Source organism: Calypte anna, chromosome 2 (genome assembly GCF_003957555.1).
Source record: "Calypte anna isolate BGI_N300 chromosome 2, bCalAnn1_v1.p, whole genome shotgun sequence".
NCBI classification, from domain to species: Eukaryota; Metazoa; Chordata; class Aves; order Apodiformes; family Trochilidae; genus Calypte; species Calypte anna.
The window spans coordinates 108,822,630-108,843,209 of record NC_044245.1 but is presented as its reverse complement, the minus strand read 5'-3'; the positions used below and the strand labels follow the sequence as shown (position 1 = coordinate 108,843,209).

Genomic DNA, 20,580 nt, shown 5'->3' with positions numbered 1-20,580 from the left:
TTCTTGATTCCCGCAGAGAAAAAGTAGTAACACGGACTACATAGTACTATATATGAAAAAAAAAAACCTGTCTTTCCCAAAACATCAAAATGTAAAGATAACCGACTGTTTCCAAGTGACCTGGACACAAGTCTTATCCAGAATCATGTAGTTATTTTTTTCAAGGCTGGGTGAAGATGCAGTTCCACAGAAGTCAGCAAGAATTCTGACACTGATTTCAACAGAATTGGTAGGCATCCACTTTTCTCTGGTGCCTTGTGTCAAGACACATATGAAACACCCAAACTGAGAGATGACAAAATGGACGTTCTTAGTATGAATACATCCCAGAATGGTGAAACTCTATGAAACTGCATGGATACCTCTTGAGGAGATGGGGGACACACCTACATTGTGTCCCAGTCTTTGGTTGTATGTACATACCCCACTGACTTTTCAAGTGAAGTCACACCAGAAGAACATTTGTACACTAAATAACCTCATCAGTGAATTTACACTAGTGATGGATTGCACTTGATATGCCACAGCTGCCTCCTGCTTTGTTCAGAGCTATAGCATCTACACTCAGTGTAAGCAACTCCTACAGCAAAGCTCAATTTCTCCACAGCACACAGATACTTACACAATATGAGCCAGGTTTAGAGGTTTTTCAGGCTGGTCAGGGAACATTGGGTGCAAAGGTTCACGGCTGGAAGCACAGCTTAAAGACTTGCTAAGTGCATTAGTTAGCTTCTTAGCAGGTGATTTCTGGGAGGAACAAGGAAGGTAGAGGTAATTAGGAGAAGTAAGGTTCATACTGTTTCTGCTATAGAAAGCACAAAATAAAAGGAAATTCTACGGCTTATGTAGGTATCCACTGGCATCCCCCTCGCCCCCCTCCCCAGTCTGTCAAAGACTGCTGAGTTTGGAGGGCAGATTACTCTTACCTTCAGGGTAGGCTTGGGGGAGTGTATCTACGTGGACAGATGCAGCTGCCCTGGCTCCCCTGCAGTGCTGCACTCAGGTAGGATGGAATGAGGGACAGTAATTAGTGTCACCTGGGCTGGAGCTGCCCTGCACCTCCCCAGCTTGGAGTGCGAGCAGAACAAATCTGTGTCTGCCTGTCCATGTAGGTACCCCAGGTATAGGTACATCCTATAGATATGGGATTCTATTTCCTTCCTAGAGCTGTGGGCCACGCACAAGGCTGCCTTATTCTTTCTCCTCACTAGTATTGCCTCCCTCAGCTGCAGCACTCTCTGATGTTTAGCTGCTGTTTTAAAGCTCCTCTTCCACCTCCCATGGTCATTGCAGCCCCTGCCTCACCAGGGAAAAGGGAAATTTCAGACATGGGCATGGTGGGAATGGCCCTATCATGGCAACAAGTGCCCTAGGAGAGGCTGACATGCTGTCACTGTCACCAAAGGATGGGGAGGCTCTGTGCAAGAAGCATGTTTTTCACCCTGAAATCTCAACAAGTCTTAAGAAAAAAAAAAAAAAAAAAAAAATTTTCTGCTTTCTAGTTTTGTTTGGACACCCTTTGCAGTTGAACACTTTTTACTAACGAAGAGCTTAAAGTTTTAGGGTGCCTTTTAGGCTGGCTGTGTGTGTGAGAGATTCTGAGGGAATCCAAGCCACCTCTCTGTGATACAGCTTCCCTGCCTGTAAACAAGGGGCAGGGATCACCTTCCCCTGAAACATAGCTCTACACATTGAAATTTAGAAATGTTTTTGGAACTTAACAGGAATAGTATTTTATATGTGCATAAACATCAAGTTACAACCATAATAAAGACCTTAGCAGTGAAATATTTCTATTACAGAGTTCCAACCTAAATATGTTAAGTTCAGGCTTTTTCTCTTTCATTATAAATGCAATTTCACTCTGAATTCAGATCAGTTGAGTACCACTGCATCCATAAACACCTTTAATCTGCATGCAGAGTTCAATAAAGATGCATTATGGAGAATGCTAACCTAGTTTGAACAAAAGCTAATGAACACTATAGAAAGGCAATTTTAAATGAAGGAAAACATTGGTTTCTGACAAGGAACATTTGAAACCGTTAGGCCTGTAGTCATGTTTTTGTCATCTGCTAAGCAGAACTTTTAAGCTTTCCTAATATTTTCTACCTATAATTACATCTCCCTGGCTACAGCCAAAAAATATTTCATAGCACAAAGTGCTATTAGGAATGGAGTCAGAGCTAAGTAGTGGGCAGTCTCCTATTCAGACTAAACTCAAGCCACTCCTGTCTATGCAACAAGCAGCAATTAGGACCCAGAAAAACAATTACAGACTTGGGTCTGCTGGGAGGTGTGACTGGCATATAGAGCAGACCACAACAAATTTAACCCTTGCCTGCTCCATTAACAGAAAGATAGATATTTACAAAGTATTAAGCTTAGGAGCTTCATTTAAAAATACACACAAAATGCTTTAAAACCATGAGTTTTAAAAAAAAAACATGAGTATATGCATAATTTTCTTTTTAAAAATAACAATATGCTCTTGTCATTTTGGAGATTAGCTAGGACTTTTCTGCTGGTCTCTGAATTTGAACCCTGAAGGATGCTTCAAAGGTTTCTGTCAAGGCTTTGCGCCAGACGATGGAGAGCTTAGCCCTCAGGTCTGATGCCCTTCAGAGAAAGTTAATGTAAATTAGAAAAAGATTAAAAAAAGATTTGAAAAAGACTGGGAAAAGTATTAAATTCTTTTGTTTAACAATTACAAGATTAAAGTGTGTTTTTCTTTACAGTAAACATTACCATGGATTGAAGCCTGTGACCACACTGACATGGACAGTGCTAGGACCATCCTGGATGCTACACAATATGCTGCAGCCACTCAACTGAAAATTTTGACGAGGGACTGATAAGCAGTCATCATCTTCCTTACACATAGGCAAAGAGAGCAAAGCCAATGATGATTTTATCATGAGAAGCTGTCGTGAGCCCCATGCCCCGCTGCCAGCCCCTCCTGCACTGCCCTCCCCACAGCACACACTGTCACAGGCGCCCCGGATCCTCACCCAGAAAAGACCATTCCCACCTCCGAGCTCTCCCAACAGCTCCCAAGGCTGGAGCCTCCCTGATGGGATCACCAATCCAAACCAGCAGCCCGGCTCCCAGCCGCCTCCCCGTGCTGCTTGGAGCTTTGGCTGGGGGCTTCTCTGCCGGCTGGAGGGCAAAGCAGTCTGAAAGGAGGAGTGAGCCTTCCCTTACCCATGACGTGTACTCTTTCATTTGGTGCTGGTTGCTGTGGGAACCGCTGGCATGGCCCCTCCAGAAGCAGTCCTGACAGAGCTGGTAATTGTGACACTGCTGGCAGCGGTAGCGAAACCCCATCATGCTCTCGCTGTGGCAGTAGGAACACTCAACGGGGTGGAAGACTGCACAGGAGAGAAATGTTGAGCCGTAAACCAAAGCAGAGAAACCCCCAGCAAACATTTTCTGACAAAGCCCCAAACTGAAAGTCAAACCCTGTCTTTGTTTCCGGTCATCTGCAGCATCAGATGCCACCTGCAGCTTCAACCCCTAAAAACTCAGTTAAGTAAAACTCTGAGAGTAAAACTCTGCTGCTCTTCCTTGGGAAGTTACTCACTACTCTCAAAGTGGTGCACACTAAGCTCCAGAAAAAAAAGACAAAATCAAGAAGCTGTGAAATCTCCTCCCATGCCCACTGGCTTTGGGACAGATACTACTAAACCTCAGCTGTGAATGGGTTCAGAAGGACTTGTCCATCCCTGTGTCTGGTGAAGGACATGGACTCTGCCAGCACAGACGCAGCATTACACATGCATGGCTCTCCAGTCTGCAGTCCTACTATTTATGCATATTTAATACAGAATGTGTTGCCCAACAAACTGTGCTGAGCCACTGGCAGTGAATGCTTCCTAGGCCAGGCACTACATCCTTCATCACTTCTGAGTGGACACCTTCGGCTCGCAACAGAGAAAAATGTTCTCAGTATCTATCAGAATAGAGTAAATTTGTACATGGAACAATCCACCGCACCCTTGAGCTGTGTTGTTGGGGCAAGTGGAATGTTTTGCTGTGCTGCAAGGAGCTCAAGAGATGCACCTTGGAGGAAAAGTCAAACCCAGCTGTCTGATGACCTGAAGCACAAAAATGTACTTAGGAATGTTGTTGTCTCTTAATTACTTCTCTTGTACCTGTACGGCTGGAATAATTTAGGTACATACATATCATGGAGTTGAACAGCTAGCTTTGGATGCTTAGATTTGGAGAGATGGCCACTTAAAGGGACCATGTCCCTGTTCTCTGCTCCACTCAGAAGCAGATAGTAACCAGAAGCCCCTTCCTGACAATGCTGCTATTTCTGTTCCTCTGTTACTACTATAGCATGTACCCAACTTATTATGTGGTATTGTACATCCCCTTGTTCCCAGATACCTTCTACTCTTTGGTTTGTAAGGCTCAGACTGGGAGGATGTGGATCAGCACTAAGTGTGTCAAGGTTTTAATTCCTTGCCAGAATTTTACAGCAGGACGGGCTAGTGCTCTGGGCTGGGAAACTGTATGAAGCTGGTGAGGGACTGGGATGAATGACAAGAGCCTGAGGAAGGTGGGATAGATTGATGGCTCTGTAGCCAAGAAGTACTTGAGAACCTCACCTTACCCACTATGGTGCCTTTCAGTGGGAGGGATTTATTTAGTACAAGAACAACTAAAACTTCCTTATTCTTCTTTTATCACCAAAAAGTATCTGCAAAACGTCCTTTCCATGGCCTCAATTTTTTTGTTGGAAATATGGTATAAATACTTCAATTGCCCAACAAGATGAGTATATATGACCTTTTCTTCTTCCTGCCCTCTGCGCCCCCCTTTCTCTTTCCTGCAGCATCCCAAAGCTTCAGTTATACTAATTAAACCTGCCAGGGATCAACAACACAGGAATATTCAACAATCCCCTTACACAACAACCTCTGAGGCAAATTACTGGGCTGGAAAATGGTTTAAAAATATATTTATCTTACTAAATTAATATTTTAAAATTTTAGTATAAAGTTCCTCCATTCTTAAAGTGCTGGAATAAAGACAGTCAACATCATTGCCCCCCGATCATCACGAGCAAGAAATGTCAAATTAGAAAGAAGTACACCCAGATAAAAAAAAAAAAAGTAAAAAGGCATTTCTTCTCTCTCTCTCTCTTTTTTTTTTTTTTTTTTTTTTTCCTATTTAATATTGGCAGTGATCATTCTTCCAAACAGCAGAAGCTGGCTAGATTGAAATTGGAGAACTCTTCCAGAGCTACCTGAGGAACTGTACAGAGTTTGTGGGCTGCAATTTGGTAATGCACACAGTAAGAAGAGATGCACAAACTTTCTATCCCTGTCCCTGCACTTTCAGTGTGGCAGCACCTTCTACAGAAATAGTATATGAAGGGTTTGGCTGGAGGACTATATCTGTGAGCCCCTGGACTTTTCCCTAGGTGCTGGGTAAGCTGAAAGGCTGAGGCGAATGCTACTGTTGAGGGACATGAAACACTCACTGTGCACTAATCAAATGAGTTATCTTCATAGTCCCTTCTGGTCTTAATTTGGGGGAATGACAACCTCTGAGGTTGTTTCTCCTCTGAGGAGAAAGAGGGATCTCACAGCTAAATCCTCATCATCCACACAAATAAAGGATGAAGACAAATTTGGAACGTTCTTGCTCCTTTTTGGAGTATATTGTCTGGCAGTGTAGACTTAGGAAGAGATCCTTCATAAGGACATTTTGACTGGTATTTTGTATTGCACTGGAGATCTCCTGCCAAGAATATTGCATGAACAGAAACTGCCAAGCTGTTCCTTCTCTGCTGCCATATGTCATAGTTAATAAAAGTTGTGGCCTTGATAGTTTACCAAATGTAAGTGTGTGAATGGATCAACTGCTATCACATTTGCTTATCCAGAGCACATGAAAAGAGGACATGACCAAGATAATTTCCTGAGCATAGCTAAAATTAAGCCATGTTCCTGGCCGAGTGACCAACAGGATTCTTGAAATACTTCACCGGTGACTGTAAAAATAGCACACAGAGTCAATGAACCCAGTACAGTAGCTCCTACAAAACCATCCAGAGAGTGAGAAAATCCTCACACAAGTTTACTCTCCCAACTGTTTTTTAGCAGCTGCTCTTACTTACCATTTTCAACATTTGCCAGTCGGTGCAGAAGTGGTAACCACACTAGACACTGTGGCGGGGGGTCAGACATGAGAGTATCCAAGAAAGTGTTTAATGTGACTTTTTTCTGCTCAAACAAGTAAACAAAGACGCACAAAGAGTCAGTAATTAGACATATCAAAATGTTTTTATCTTGTCCTAAGAGAAACATTTGGGAACGAGTTTCAGACACCATTTACTTGGAGCCCTTTTCTTTACCGAAAAGAACAAGTGATCTTAGCAAAGATTTTCCAAACTATTTTCAGTAGTTGCAATGTATACTACTGAAGAGTAGCAGTCCTTTTCACAAGGCTGGGTTGGACACACTTAGCTCCCATTCACTTCAGGACTCTTGTAGAAAGTCACTGCCTGAAGATGCTCTGTGAATGATGTTTTAATTCTGCTCTTCATGTTCTCATGTGTTTTGAGTGCTCCCTAACAAATACAAGGGCATGTTGGGCTGCAGAGCATGACTGATGACACTCCAACAGAGAAAATGGAAGAAAATAATGACAAGGGGATGTAATTTCAAAACAAATACAGGGCAAGGACAGACCCTCATAGACAATCCTGTGCTACTATAATTTAAGAAACTCTGCTTGTCTGCTGAGTGGTAGCAATTAGTTACAGGTGAGCTGTGATTGTGGGATGTTGTGTCTGCACCCACTCAGGGACTGCAGCTGTTCCTAAACTCTACACACCTGTAAGTGCTTAAAGGCCTGTGCCCCTTCATCTTTCAAAGAGATTTAAACTCTAAAATATCCCTGTTGATTAAAAAAAAGATGTAATCTAGGGCCTTAAATTTCTTAGGCTTGTGGAAAAAGTCAGCACAAATCTTAGTCAGTCCAGGTTTTTTTCGACCTAGAGGTGATAATTCAGCTTGACATACCTCCACCATAAATACTTGCCCTTTTCTACCTAGGATACTGGCTACTTGAGTGTGTACTAAACTATACAACTCCTGGGTAGTCAAGGACAGAGAGTCCTAAAGAAACCAGGAACTAAGGCTTCCCTTAAATAAAATTAGATGCAAGAATATTAAGCCCTGCTGAGTATGTGTGCAGGGATAATTTATAGACATACATATTTAAGTAGCAACCTCATATCCAAAGGAATTGCTAAATTTTCATATCTGATTGCATAAGATACTGCTTTAACTTGCTAATGAACTGTGGTTATGCCATGAGAAAACAAAACAGCAGCTATGCAGCCACATGTATCAGTTCTGTGTTGTGGAGTGCTTTTAAGAGTTGAGATTTCCAGATGGAGTGTCTGTGCTGCATCTATATACATTGTCCAGCATATGTAAAGAAAATAATTATTTCTCTTATACACTGAGTGATCAGGGGAACATATCTCACTCTGTAATATTCCTAGGGCTGAAATACTGCAAGATACAGGAAAATAAATTAAGGTATTTGTCCCAAGAAGAAAATACTTCAGGCTAGCTGTGAAAGTTAACAGAAATAACCAGAATATGAGCTTTGAATCTCACTGAAATGCTACCTTTTTTTTCCACAATACCTGCAGTATGAAAGTCCAAGCAAACAGTTACCACCTGCTTGCATGAATGATCTTCCTGTCCATGGGGAGTGGGTAACCTGTTCCAAATATGCATCCTGTGCTTTAAGCATCAACCCACAGAGAAGGATCTTTCCCTTGGAGCCCTGCTGTGGATTTTTGGCATGTCTTTGCTGACCAATGCCATTAGAAAAGAAGAGTTCCCCACTGCTCCATACTGCAGTTCTGGGAGGTCTTAAGTCTTCCTCTGCTCTTGAAGGCAGATAATTTGGCAGCAATGCACAAGTGGTCTAAATAAGCAAATAGATGGGGAGACAGGAACAGCTCTTCCACAATGGAATAAGCTTTTGAATGCAGCTATAATTTAAAACCAAATTGCACCAAATAATGCAAATTAGCTTCACTGACAGCTTTATGGCTGACCTCCTCTGGTGGTCATTGGTTTTATGGATTAGAGAGAGCACTGTCCCTTAAAAGTACACCAGCAAAGCAATTTCCATACATTTAAAAAGGCACATTTTCCTCCTGCAGTCCTTTTTTTTCTGTGGAAGTTGAAAGTGAAAGCTGTTTTCTAAATATATGCTATGTGCAGATGGAGTCTCGGTTTGTGGAATAACACTTAGCCAAGTGCTATGAAAATGGAGTGGCTACCTTTTTAGACCGGGATAAAAAACAATTAAAAAAAAAAAAAGAAGAAGAGAAATAAAAAAGTGGTGGTTTTTAAAAAAAATAAGAAAAATATTTAAAAATGCAAATACAGTATAACATCACATTAGTCTTATCTATGGGGGAGAGTAGTGGCAATAAAAATCCTTTTTGAACCACAGATTTGTACTCTGAAACACTGAGTTACTTGCTCTGGCATTTCTGTTCCATACATTTGCTGATGAAACACTGTTGCTTCCATTTGAAATAGCCACTGAACCTAGCAGTGGTTTGCAGACACCAGAAAATACACAGTTTGATCAAGTGAACTGGTACAATAGGGAATAACAAAGCACTTCTGCAATAGGAAAAATCCTTTCAAATGCAAACGGAAGTGGATTTGACACCATGAGCAGAAAGAAGATCATTCCCAGAGCTTTTTCTTTCCCTGAAATTGAGGAGTCTACGTGGCAGATAGCTGAAAGGTTCCTGTTAAGCAAAAGTGATCCATAATGAAAACAACAGAGAAAGAACTAAACTTATCCCAAGGTATCAACTTTTGATAACATTAAGTGTAATATGAAACAGTGTAAGAAGTGTGACTAAGACTGTAAATATCATTTATCACAGTATCATGGGGAATATGTTGTTTTGAGTCTCATTTCAAAACTCTGGTCATCCCTAGTGAAGATGTAATGAGAATTACACATGATGGATTTAAGTGAAATATTAAACTAAATTTACAAGAGCACTTGGCTTCTTATGGATGCAGAACAGCAGCCTCGCAGACTCACTGTGCACCTACATGAGTCAGAGACCTAACTCCTGATAGTTTAAATGGAGATTGCAAACTAAACCTTCTAATGACTGTTCAGAGACTGTTTCTTAAGGTACCTTAGTACATCTGGTACACTCATTTGGAAGCATTGAAAATGACATTTCTGATGGCTGATTAGTGAGCAAATGAGGCCTGAAGCCCGTTTTTTCAAGAAAAGAAATGGGGGTTTTGATCTTTAATAAAACCATGTCCAGCACGGAAAGCTTAAATGCCCTGTTGCCATGCAAGAGCAATCCTTTATTTTAACACAAAACTACCAAAAGTCACTTCACTATGTAAATTCTTCAACTCAAGATGAAGTGCTATCTTAAGTCTCCCTCTGTGAAACAAGAAGAGTTTCACATATGCAATTATTACCATTTAAAATTATTTGGGAGATGATACAATATATGAATTTCAACAGTGCCATTCAGTTGACTGGAGTGCCTATTGATGAGTGATGAAACTGAGGGAAAACAAAAGATGAGACTCTGTTTTGCATGAAAATGACACTATTCTTGGTCCATTCAACTTACTTGTTTGACAGTATTTAGTTAGCAAATGGAAGAATAAAGAGGAGGAAAATACCACTTTATTTCTTCTGAGTTTCAGTATCTTCCCTTACTTTGCATTTATGGAATTGCATAGTGTGATGTATGGCAAGAGCCATGGGAATTCTCTCTTTCTGCATTGGAGAAGTGGACAACAAGCCCCAGCTATGGGATCTTTTGAAATGCTACATATTAGCTGGATCCAACATTCAGATACCTACAGAGTCTGGAAAGTCACAGAAAAATCTCATATTCAGCACAATTTCATTGTTTTCCTGACCATTTTTTCTCTTTCATGGTATCTGTAAGAGATTAGGGATTTGCTAATACCTACTGACTCCCATTTTCAACAAAAAGTTTAAGACAATTTTCTGCTCATTTCATGTGTGTGTACACCATCACTTGAAAAACTTGTAGCTTGATTTTTTGGTGCAAACTGAGCTTTGTGTGAAGAAGTTAAAATCTCACATGTACTTTTAGCAACACCAACTAACTGCAGTAGAGGACTGTGTATCTTGGGTATTTATATCACCTAAATGTATCTAACTTAGGTGCTTAAGTTAGGAAGTTAGTCTTCTCAGGCTCCTGAATTTAGGAACATGTAAGGTAAAATCCCACTTTTTGTCTAAGCCTCTCTCTCCTCCATGGTTATATGGGGAACCTATAGAAACTGGCATCCTGCTGAAGACACCAACACTACATGCCAGAAACTAGCAAAGAGGACCTGCCCTCCACTCAGCCATGCATTTCCTGGGCAAATATGCACATACATGTGAGGAAGAAAGTCTCAGCCTGCTCAGAGGTGTGACAGATCCCGCACGCAGGACGCTCACTGTTCATTTACCTGTTGTGAGAAACAGGATTTTGCTGATTGTTCAGTATAACCAAATGAAGGCCCTTCAAAAACAGCTGTGGGCAGCTTGAGAACCTCCCGCAGAAACATGTCGTATCTGCCATAAACCATCACTCCACTGGAGTCAGAAATCATTGAGAAAATATCTGAGGGGAGAAAAGACAAAAAGAGAACACGAGAGTTTCAGTGAGAGATACAGATTTGCTCTGAATTCAGTATAATTTCATTTAAACCAGAAGTGCTAAACATGTTTTGCTTATGGAAACTTCCACTATTACTTCATCTTTAATTATAGTCCCTCTCAATAGAAAGCAAAGAGAATGTTTTACATGTACAAATGTTATTGATTTGGATATTAAAATCTTCCTGCTTTTTTTTTTCTTCATTGTTTGTGGTCAGTTATTTAAGTGTAGTCTGATGCATGGCATGAGGCAGTTATTTAATCAAATATGAAGGATATGAAGGATCTAATTTGACAAGATATGCATCATCAGCTTTTTGGTCCCTGCCAGCTTACCATATCAAATATAAGTCTTGACTATTAGGTCATCAGGTCAGTTATTACTGTTTTGGACACACAAAGCACTGAGGGTCTCTTAAAGGCATTACTCTTTGCTCTTCTCCATTTTTTTCGATTCTTTTGTTCATGTATAAAAAAATTGCAGTTGTATTACTCTAGGGATGGATGTTTCTCAGCCTTTACTTTTGCCCTTGTTTTAAATTATCCTGAGCTCAGCAGGGGATCACAGACAAAGGAAAGTTTATCATTCTTCAGGCTGTCATGTCAGCTGCTTCCCTTTCAGGAACCTGCAAGGGAAATTCTAACAATGGGACCCTAGGATTGCTGACTGGAAAAAGCAGCATTGTACTCCAGTCTTCCACTGGGTGGACCATGCTCCTATTCTAAAAGTAGCCTAGGCAACAAACAGTGTTCACTTTATAACAGTATTCAATTTATAATTTATAATTGAAGTTCAGTCTGTATTTGAATGTCGACATAAAAATAAAATATTAAACAATGGCACCAAATCTGGAAGAGTAAATTAGCACTTGGAATTTCTACTCATCTACTCTCATCAAAAATAATTCATAAACTCAGTTTTATTTGATAGAAAGTTCAGAGGGAATTGAAGGTTGACATTAATGCTTTGGTAAAGAGGTCTGGAAATTGGTATTCTGGACCTGAGCTATAGACATCATAGAACTAAACAGAAAGTCTTTCATTGCAGCTACAAGTAAACTCTGCCTTGTCTATCAGGGAACTGGGATTAAATTCAGTGAAACGAGAATCTGTTTTCCAAAACAGATGGAATTAACATGTGCCCTATGGGAAGAAATGCAAATAGTGCATAAATTTATGGCACTTCTAAGTGTGATATGAGAGAGCTGTTATTTAAAAAGTGTCTGAAGAAATTGCTAAGTGATGCTTCAGGATGTTGAGCACTTGAGTTCTTACCTGTACTCATCCCTAAGGAAAAAAACAATCACTCACCAATCAGAACCTCAATATCTGCAATTTAGCTTCTGATATATCACATCCAGTCTGAAGTCCAGTCAAATATTTAGTGGGATTTACTTGGACACATATAGAGAGCAAGTCCCAAACACATCCATAGAAGTGCAGCTTACCCTAATTCTCTTCTTCCTACCTGTACCGTTATCTCTCCAAGTACAATAATGATTAGCAGGCAAAAAATGTCAACCAAAAGACTTACATCTTAATTTGTCCATGATCTTTCCTCCACAAAGAGTTGCCAAGGCCATTTTGACAGCAAAAACGGAAATTTTACCATGTCCTTCCCTGTTCAAAAGTAGAAAGCAGAAATATATTATAATATGGACCTCCTTCCATTTAAAATGCATATCATTGGCATGGCTTATTGTAATGCATAAGTGTATTCACATACAAAGAGAGAAAACTTTAAAATCAAAGTTTGTTTTGTGGGAACACACATCAGTACATTGTTCTGTAAATATCTCAGGACAATTTTATTATGTATTTAAAGCTCAGTATTAAACTGTTAATATCAGTATACACTAAGGTGATGACCATTGCTGCTTTTTGTGGTAAAGTAGCACTGGAAGGCATCTGTCCCACTCACAGCATCCCTGTCCTCCCTGTCCTAAGTGCACCGTGTGTCTTCTGTCACTAGAATATTTCAAATAAAGTTAAAAAATCAAGACTTAGAACAAAAATTAAACAGCAGAAAGGGACCACATGATCACACAAGCTGTGTATTGTACCTGTTAATAAATCCTGACAATTACCTTTTAAATGATACACAGGACATTTAAGAAGGACTTTGCTAGAAAAAATGGGAGGAAATCCTGCATCCAGAACAAGCAAAGGACATTTGCTGTGATCTGCAGAACAGTTTTGTCTTTGGTTAGTTCAAGCTGAGGCTATGCCTGTCCCTCTCTCTCTTCCACTTAAAATACATGATGCTATTAAAGCCCCAAAGCACACAGGAGTATGCCTTGAAGCAAAAATACAGGTTTTTTTTCCTGTAAATGCAGTCACTTTCAGGTAAAAATAAAAGACTTTTTTCCTCCTGAAAGGGTCAGATCATACACCTCACTCTTAGGATGCTAAGTTCACCTTGAGTACATTGCTGACTTCCTTCAATTGTCTCAAAGCATTCAATGGCTTAACTTAATTGCTTCTTTTGATGTCCTCATTCTCCTTCCCAGTCCTGATGGTCCCCAATGGTCACCTACCATTACATGAAGCTTGGTATATTCAAGCTGCATGAGTAATAATTGACTGCACACACAGACAGGCACTCCAAAAATGCTCCTAAAACACACGTTCCACCAGTTTAGCCAAAACCAAGCCCAGAGAGTTGACAAAAACAGCAGAACAGAAGTTCTGCAATGTTCAGTCCCTTTCAAAGATGAGAATGAACATGCCCTCTTAAGCTCATCTTCTCTTTAATGCTTATCTTTTTGGCATCCAGTTGTTGGAACGTGTGCTTTTTTATAAGTCTTACTCTGAGACAGTCAGAATCCACAGCTGCACTGAAGCAGTTCTTAATCTCTCATCCAAAGTCACTATTTAATACCTTCCTATATGTCTGTTCTCACTGCATTAGTGAGAACACATTGCCATTGAGCCTTAGAAAAGAGACTGCCAGCCAATATTTGTGAGCTTCCCTAAATGGCAGCCATGCCTCCTCCTGAATTCTACTGAATTCTGCTGCTAATGATGGGATCAGATAATAGGTTTTTGTCCTTTCTTTTGAAGTGGAGGTCCTGTCACCTTCAGTCTTTTATCAGGGAATGTTAACTGCAGTGGCAATAGCAATATATAGAAATCTAGTTCTCCCCATCAATATTTATGAAATTACTCTGTGTCATGCATTATTATAATGAACAAAAATTTTATCTGAGCAGAACTAAAGGATAAACTGAATTTGGAAAGACACAGAGCCTGTGACTGTGTCTCTTTGTTATACCCAAACCAGGCTACTATATAAACATATGCATACATATATACATCCATACAAATGCACACATATATAGTAAATATGAACAGCTTACTGACACAAGTACATTAAAGTGTCCTACATGCTTCACTACTGTGTTCTTTAAGTCATTCAAACTATAGAAAATGAGTCAGTTCTCTAAGCTTGGCTAGCTAATAATCTTTACAGTTTGGTGAACTTCATTAAGATCTAGCTCAATGTAACCCGCAACTCTAAATATTAATTCTAAATATTCTTACAGAGATTTAAAATTCTGCTTTTTGACATAAAATCAACCGAAGATCTAGACAAAAAAAAAATAAATTAAATTCACTACGTCTTACATTATTAAAGTAATAAATCTGCACCATATTTTTTATTGCTGGCTCTTGTGCACATTTTCTTTACCATTACATTGTGTCCTCTTTGACTGGCTTCATAAGACTGAAATTACAATATAGGAATTTCAGCATAACTTCCAGTCTTCTGAATTTCTACCCTTCTTTGTCTGTATTCTAATTTATGTAAACCAGGATTTATCACTTCTGCCATCATGGCTAAGAATTTGGCCGTTTGGGATTCTTTTTATGCATGCAACCCTTCAGACCTTTGGGAATTTTTCTGCATTGTTCCATCATGAAGTTTTCACCTATCTTTAAAAAGAGTTGGTATACTTAAGAAAAATAAATGCTAAGTGGAAGCAATGGCATTATTAAGATGAAGTGGAAGAATCTGGGGGACAAATAAAGCCCCCATGGAAGTGCTTCAGATTCAGATTATTTTTCCCAGGAGGTTTAGTTACATTTACTAACAGGATTATATTCTTGAATGGCAGACACATATCAACTTGTCTTCAGCTTTCCACACCAGAGTTTTCCCATACTCAAATGCTTATGGAACAGAGGAGCAGGAAAAGAAAATATTTATCTTCTCAATCTCTCCATTTCAGTTGATTAGTTTTAACACTATATTTTGTATCAGTCATTTGTATTCATAAAAACATCACTAGAGCCAGCATAAGTTCAATTTACCCTCCAAATGTTTATGTGTGTGCATACATATACACACATGCATATATAAATATATATGATTGATGAACGGACAGGATAATGGGGCCTAAAGTTGCCAATATCATTTGGATCCAGAAGAGCCCTGAGCTATATCTGAGCACCACAGATGCCCCTGACTGGCAGCACTGGAGCCTTGCAGTGTTTGCTGTGGAAAAGCAAATTACGAAGCAGTAGCTCACAGCATCATGAAGATCTCTGTCGAAGGCGGTGCTCCCTGAAAGAAGCTTTAAGCTGGCTAATGCAAAGATACATAAATTTTAGTATTTGGACTTTATATAGTACATCTCTTACTGAGGTCACTCCTCAGATCCCTACAGAAAAGCACTAGAAGTGTAAATGATAGTAAAGGCAAACCTTGAAGCTGATGCACACTTAGCAACAACACAGGATATAGTTAGGGAAAGGGAATGAATCTTAGGAAAGGGAATGATGGCCAGGGCTTAATGTTATCTCCTGCTGCTTGGGGAAAAAAGAGCAAAAATAACCCACGTTTAGACACCAAAGCAGAATGGATTTGCTCTTTAAATGCATTGCAGCTGAGAGCAACAGCCTCTCCTCAGAGGAAGGAAGCCCCACAGAGTGCCTGATCAAATCCACACACCACAGAAGGCCAAGTCCAGCTCCTGAATTTGCCTTTTGGGTCAGCAAGTAGAGTGGTACCAAATGGATGACATTGACACTTGTCAACATCTCTAGCGCTGCTCACACTGAGACAGCCACGTGGTGGGGAAAGCTATAAAGAAATAACATCACATCTTTAGTGATAGCAGCTCTGTCCTATGGAAAGGATTTTGAAAAAACATTATTTTTTTCATTAACTTGGCAAAGTAATGCTCCTCCAACACTTCGTTATCTTTTCCAAAAGTAACAAAATTTCCTGGGTTACTTGTGGGCCTATTGCCTACTGCCTATTGCCCCCCTTAATCAGGGCAGCCAATTCTGAAATGTCAGAGGCTGTATTTACAAATTCCCATTTTCACAAACAGATTTCAGAGAAGAAATTTTATTGAAATCAATCCAAATCCTTTCACTTAGGAGAGCAAAATGTATAATGAGCAAATCTCTGAAATACATTTTTCACCAGACTTCTTTTCACCAGAAGCTGACCTGTACAGCTCCAAGGATTAGCAAAGGTGGAGAAGAGAAGGAATTAAACACTTTACAGCTCTGAACTGACGGATGAGCAAGAAGTCATACTTCCAAAGTATATAATGAACATCTTTATATATTGAATTTCACGTAATTCAAATGTGCATTTGATTTAAAAAGGGCATGAATGTTTCCTCTTTTCTCTGTAGAAGTCAACCCCCTCCAAACCAACTGAGTCTGTTCCATAGCCCAGAGCTCAGAGCTCCACTGGCAGGACAGGTATGCCAAGGGACAGACAAAAATCAGCTACGATCTTGTCAGTTCAACTTTGCAGGAGGAATAGCTGTACTGCAATACTGCACGAGTCCTGAGGATGATCCTGCACAGAATATTTTATGGTCTGTTTAAGAAGAGTCTTTTGGGGAATGGCTCAGTTGAAAGAAGCTGACAGTCCACCTAACCGCCTGCACAGGATTTGACACCCGCACGGGATGAATTTTTCAGAAAGGTTTGAACTTGTCATCTTTTTACACAGTACTTGCATACCAGTGAAGAAACTATGCTATTATTTCATAAAGCCAGTTAATCACCTTCGACGTGAAGCAAAAGCTATTGTCAAGTTTGAACGTGCAGTTAAAAACGTAAATCAGATATGGTTTTGTCCAGGTTTCTTCAAGTCTGCCTGCCTCATTCTGCTCAGTGCTTTTGGTCTGCTGGGGTCCTCTGCCACATGATGCTGTCCTTTCACACACTAATGGCAAATCAACTGGAGTGGCATTTCTCTTTGTGAGCTTTTGTACCTGCAGTTTTGTAGGGTTGCACTTTGATTTTAGCTTAGCATGGAGGATCGTCATACTCAGTGTCACAGGAAATCTTGCACACTATAATTTTTCCCCACTTTTTCCTTCTTTCAGGGTTGAGCAGCAGCGAAATATATAATTACCTATAGAAACAATGAATCCCCAAGGGTGTGAAAAAAAAAATTCTTTAAAAAATAGGGTGAAAGTTTGGCACAGGCAGTGGGCAAGCTGGCCCACATGCCACAGCATTGCACAGTGGCTCATCTTAAGTTTTGCTAGCTAGGTTCTAGCTCCTAAGAAGACATCAGTATTGAGGGCCAAGGGAAACACTCCTTACCAGTTTTTCAGCAGACTATAAACACAGGAAGAAGCTCTTCAATAAGAAGAGGATCTTCTGCCAGCACAGTACATGCAAGGCAGTATATTTTAAGTAAAACTAAATAAATGAGACAGTGGAATGATTATTAGATTTTAAATCAGATGTTAACTTGTCCCTTGTGGTCCTTTCTTGTATGTTAAGTTGCAGACTCCATTTCTCTGCACCCTCTTTGCATTTCAAATGGGACATGAGAAACTCTACAACCTTTTCTGGAGCTGCCCATAGTACTGCAGGAGTAGCCATTGCTCTTTGTAGCCACAAACACTAAAAACATTAATTATCACTTTGAACAGCCTTCTCATTTATACTGAAGAGCTACTTGGTCTTCATCTTGGTCTTAGAGAGCAATGCTGGGTTTTTGAGGTTGTTTTTTTCTCTTAGTTCACTGCATTCATAGAATCAAATGTGATCATACTAACATGCATTAATAAACAAGAAAAAATAATTCCTAAGTAGCCACCTAGAAATCTGTGTAGCATTTCTGCAGGCCAGCTGTTTCCTTAAAACATGTGGCTAAGAAACAGAGGAGTGAATTCAGATCAAAGATAACAGGATTATTTTAGGGGTGACCATCATGATTTCAGTATGACTCATGTACCCAGTAAAAACCCTTTTCTCATTAGAGAAGACTACAGACAATTTAGCTTAGCTGTCCAAGTTTCTAAAAGTGAGGGGAGAATGAGAAAGACCCCACCTCACTGTTCTACCTCTGCTGCCCAAATATGCAATTCACTGCTTTCTTCTGAGCATGGGGCCACAAGAAAAAACTTTGTTCCTCCTTCTACCAACGTGTAGCCTTCAGCAGGGAAGGACTTTTCTTCTTCACTGTAGGAGAAGGAAGGGAAAGGAGCCACATGGGAAGCAGAGCCATCAGCTCTGGTTAGACCCAGCAGTTTTCCCACTGCTCTTCTAGCATGTGGAGCCACCTCCATCCTTCTGTTTCCCAGAAATGGTAATCTGGACCAACAGTGGTTGCTAAACCAACACTTGACTGAAAAATCTAATAAACTGAATATTATGAAAAGGCAGGGCATGTTTTGAGAATCAGATGCTTAACTGAGATATCTATAACTGTGCTTAACTTATATGTCTATAACTGTGATAGGTGCCCAAAGTCCTATTGCAGTGAAGAGAAATCCTTGTTGGCACAAATCTCCATATCTGCTAGCACAGATCTTCATAAAGCTTAAACTTCAATATCTCAGACTACACATGAACCTCACCCAAGACGTTTGGCACATTTAAAATAGGGTGAAAGGCAACCACTCCTCATCTCAAACCCCAGAGCTGGGGGCCTCTTCCTGGGGGTCCTTTGGGAGTCTCTGTCCTTCTGGGAAGTGGACCCGGCACTCCCTGCTGGGAGGCAGGATGATTGCTGGAATTGTTGCTTGGCAAATGGAGTGAGAGTCACAGCCTTCTCACCCCCTCAGGTCCTTACAGGAGCCCAGAAACAGGTCATGACTCACAGAACACAGGATGTTTTTCAGGGAAAGCAAAACCTTGCACTTTAAAGTACTTTCTCTGTTATAGGGGACTAAAATCCTCTCCTCTGCAAGTAGCCTTGACATCTAGCTGAGATCTCTACCCCCATTACAGCAAGCTACAAAACAAGCACATTATTGCAGGTCTTGCTTCCATGGTCCTGGTTCTTTGTGTTTGCCAGCTAGGAAGCAGTTTGCTTGTGGCATGCACCAACACATGTGTCCAGACTTTTTCCTTGTCCTTTGAGTGGAAGGACAGCCTTGTCACAGTAAATACAGCATAAATTAAAAATGCCTGTTCCTCCTTTCACTGCCCTTGAGGAGAGAAAAATATTCCTGAAGGCTACAGTTTCACAATTGATTGTCTTCTTTTTTGTTACCCTCAGAGGGACCGGAGGGGAGGTTGGCTACAGCCTCATCATGTGGAACATCTACTTTTCCTCACTGTTGCCATGGCGACTGAGCTGCCAACTGGTCTGGCTCTGAAAGGTGCTCAGAACCCAGCACTGGGACCCTCAAGAGAGGATGGGTTAAGAGGAAGGGGGAGAGGGGCAGCATACTTACTTTAATGCATTATGGGCAATGTTTTCAGCTGGTGAATTTTCAAAATAGAAGCCAGTGAAGAGGCGATGGGTCATCTGCATTTGTCAGATTTAACCACTGCTCTCCAGAAATTTGGTTTTTAGGGTGGCAAATATTGCAGTACAGGTTGATAACTATATATTCAGGAATATTAATATGTATACACAGTACACTCACACTTGTCCTTTTTGTAATATGGGTTCCATACATTAATAAACAACATGAATTTCAGCATCACCTCCAGGTCTTTTTCCTATTTCTGTCACAGTCTCAAAAATCATGCTGCACTGGCATGAGCCAGAAAAAAAAATTAGCTTACAGCTGCAAGAACTTGCAGGAAAATGAGCTCTTTCAAAATAATGAGCTATTAACCCATGTCACTGCTGCAGAGGCATTGCAGTGGTGTCAGCCACTGGCATGTCAATAAATAACAAGGCAAATTAGAAGTGGATTTAAATCTGTTTCTGTAGATAATTAGTCTTTGATATAAACTGGAACAAGTTTGAGTAACTGGATGAAAACACAGTTGTGCTGAATTTGTCTTGGCAGAGAGGAAAGCAGGAGGTCCTTAATTTAGGTTTCTCCCTAGTTAGTGCTATTCACATCCTCATTATTTTGGTTAGAATCGAGCCTGCTCAATTGTTTTCCAAAGATATCTCCGGAAAAAGCAAAACCCTTTCACCAGCTAGGAGAGAAGGGAAGAAAGGCAGACTTACGGATCGAAGGCTGCTAGCAAGAAGTTGAGCAGTAAGCTGATGGATTGTTCCACATTGATCTGGTGGGTTGTTGGCATCCTTTTGTTGAGCTGGTAGAAGATGGTGGAAATCACAGCTTCCAGGCGAGCCACATTCAGTTCAATGCTGGGATCCAGGTTGTTCAGAGCATTTTCCCGTAAGGCTTCTATCACGTTCCAGATGTCCACCAGGTGCACTAGGGGACAGGACAGAAAAGAGTCAGAGGGAACACGTGCTTCTGAAAGCAACTGAGAAAAAAAGCCACCTCATCCCATTGGGGCTGGGGAAGCACATAGAACACTCTTTGTGAACAGTTAAAGGCATTGAATGTATTTCCCATCACTGAGAACTGAATTTGGTACAGGGAAGAGCAAGTAAAATTCACACCCCTTAATAAGCAAACAATATATTGGTGTTATTAGTTGTAATGAGTACAACTTCAG

At 40.4% G+C, this 20,580-nt stretch overlaps 1 protein-coding gene across 3 annotated transcripts in view; it reads right to left on the bottom strand.

Annotated features, from left to right (window-relative positions):
- Positions 1 to 20,580, bottom strand: part of DTNA (dystrobrevin alpha) — a 182,392-nt gene that overhangs the window by 50,793 nt on the left and 111,019 nt on the right. For all 3 annotated transcript variants that reach the window (XM_030446270.1, XM_030446271.1, XM_030446272.1), the window contains exons 4-9: positions 20,120 to 20,333; positions 12,254 to 12,339; positions 10,530 to 10,684; positions 6,134 to 6,239; positions 3,205 to 3,371; positions 623 to 747 (exon numbers count right to left, since the gene is read on the bottom strand). In XM_030446270.1, the coding sequence (XP_030302130.1) occupies positions 623 to 747; positions 3,205 to 3,371; positions 6,134 to 6,239; positions 10,530 to 10,684; positions 12,254 to 12,339; positions 20,120 to 20,333 (853 nt within the window). The remainder of the gene's footprint in view (positions 1 to 622; positions 748 to 3,204; positions 3,372 to 6,133; positions 6,240 to 10,529; positions 10,685 to 12,253; positions 12,340 to 20,119; positions 20,334 to 20,580) is intronic.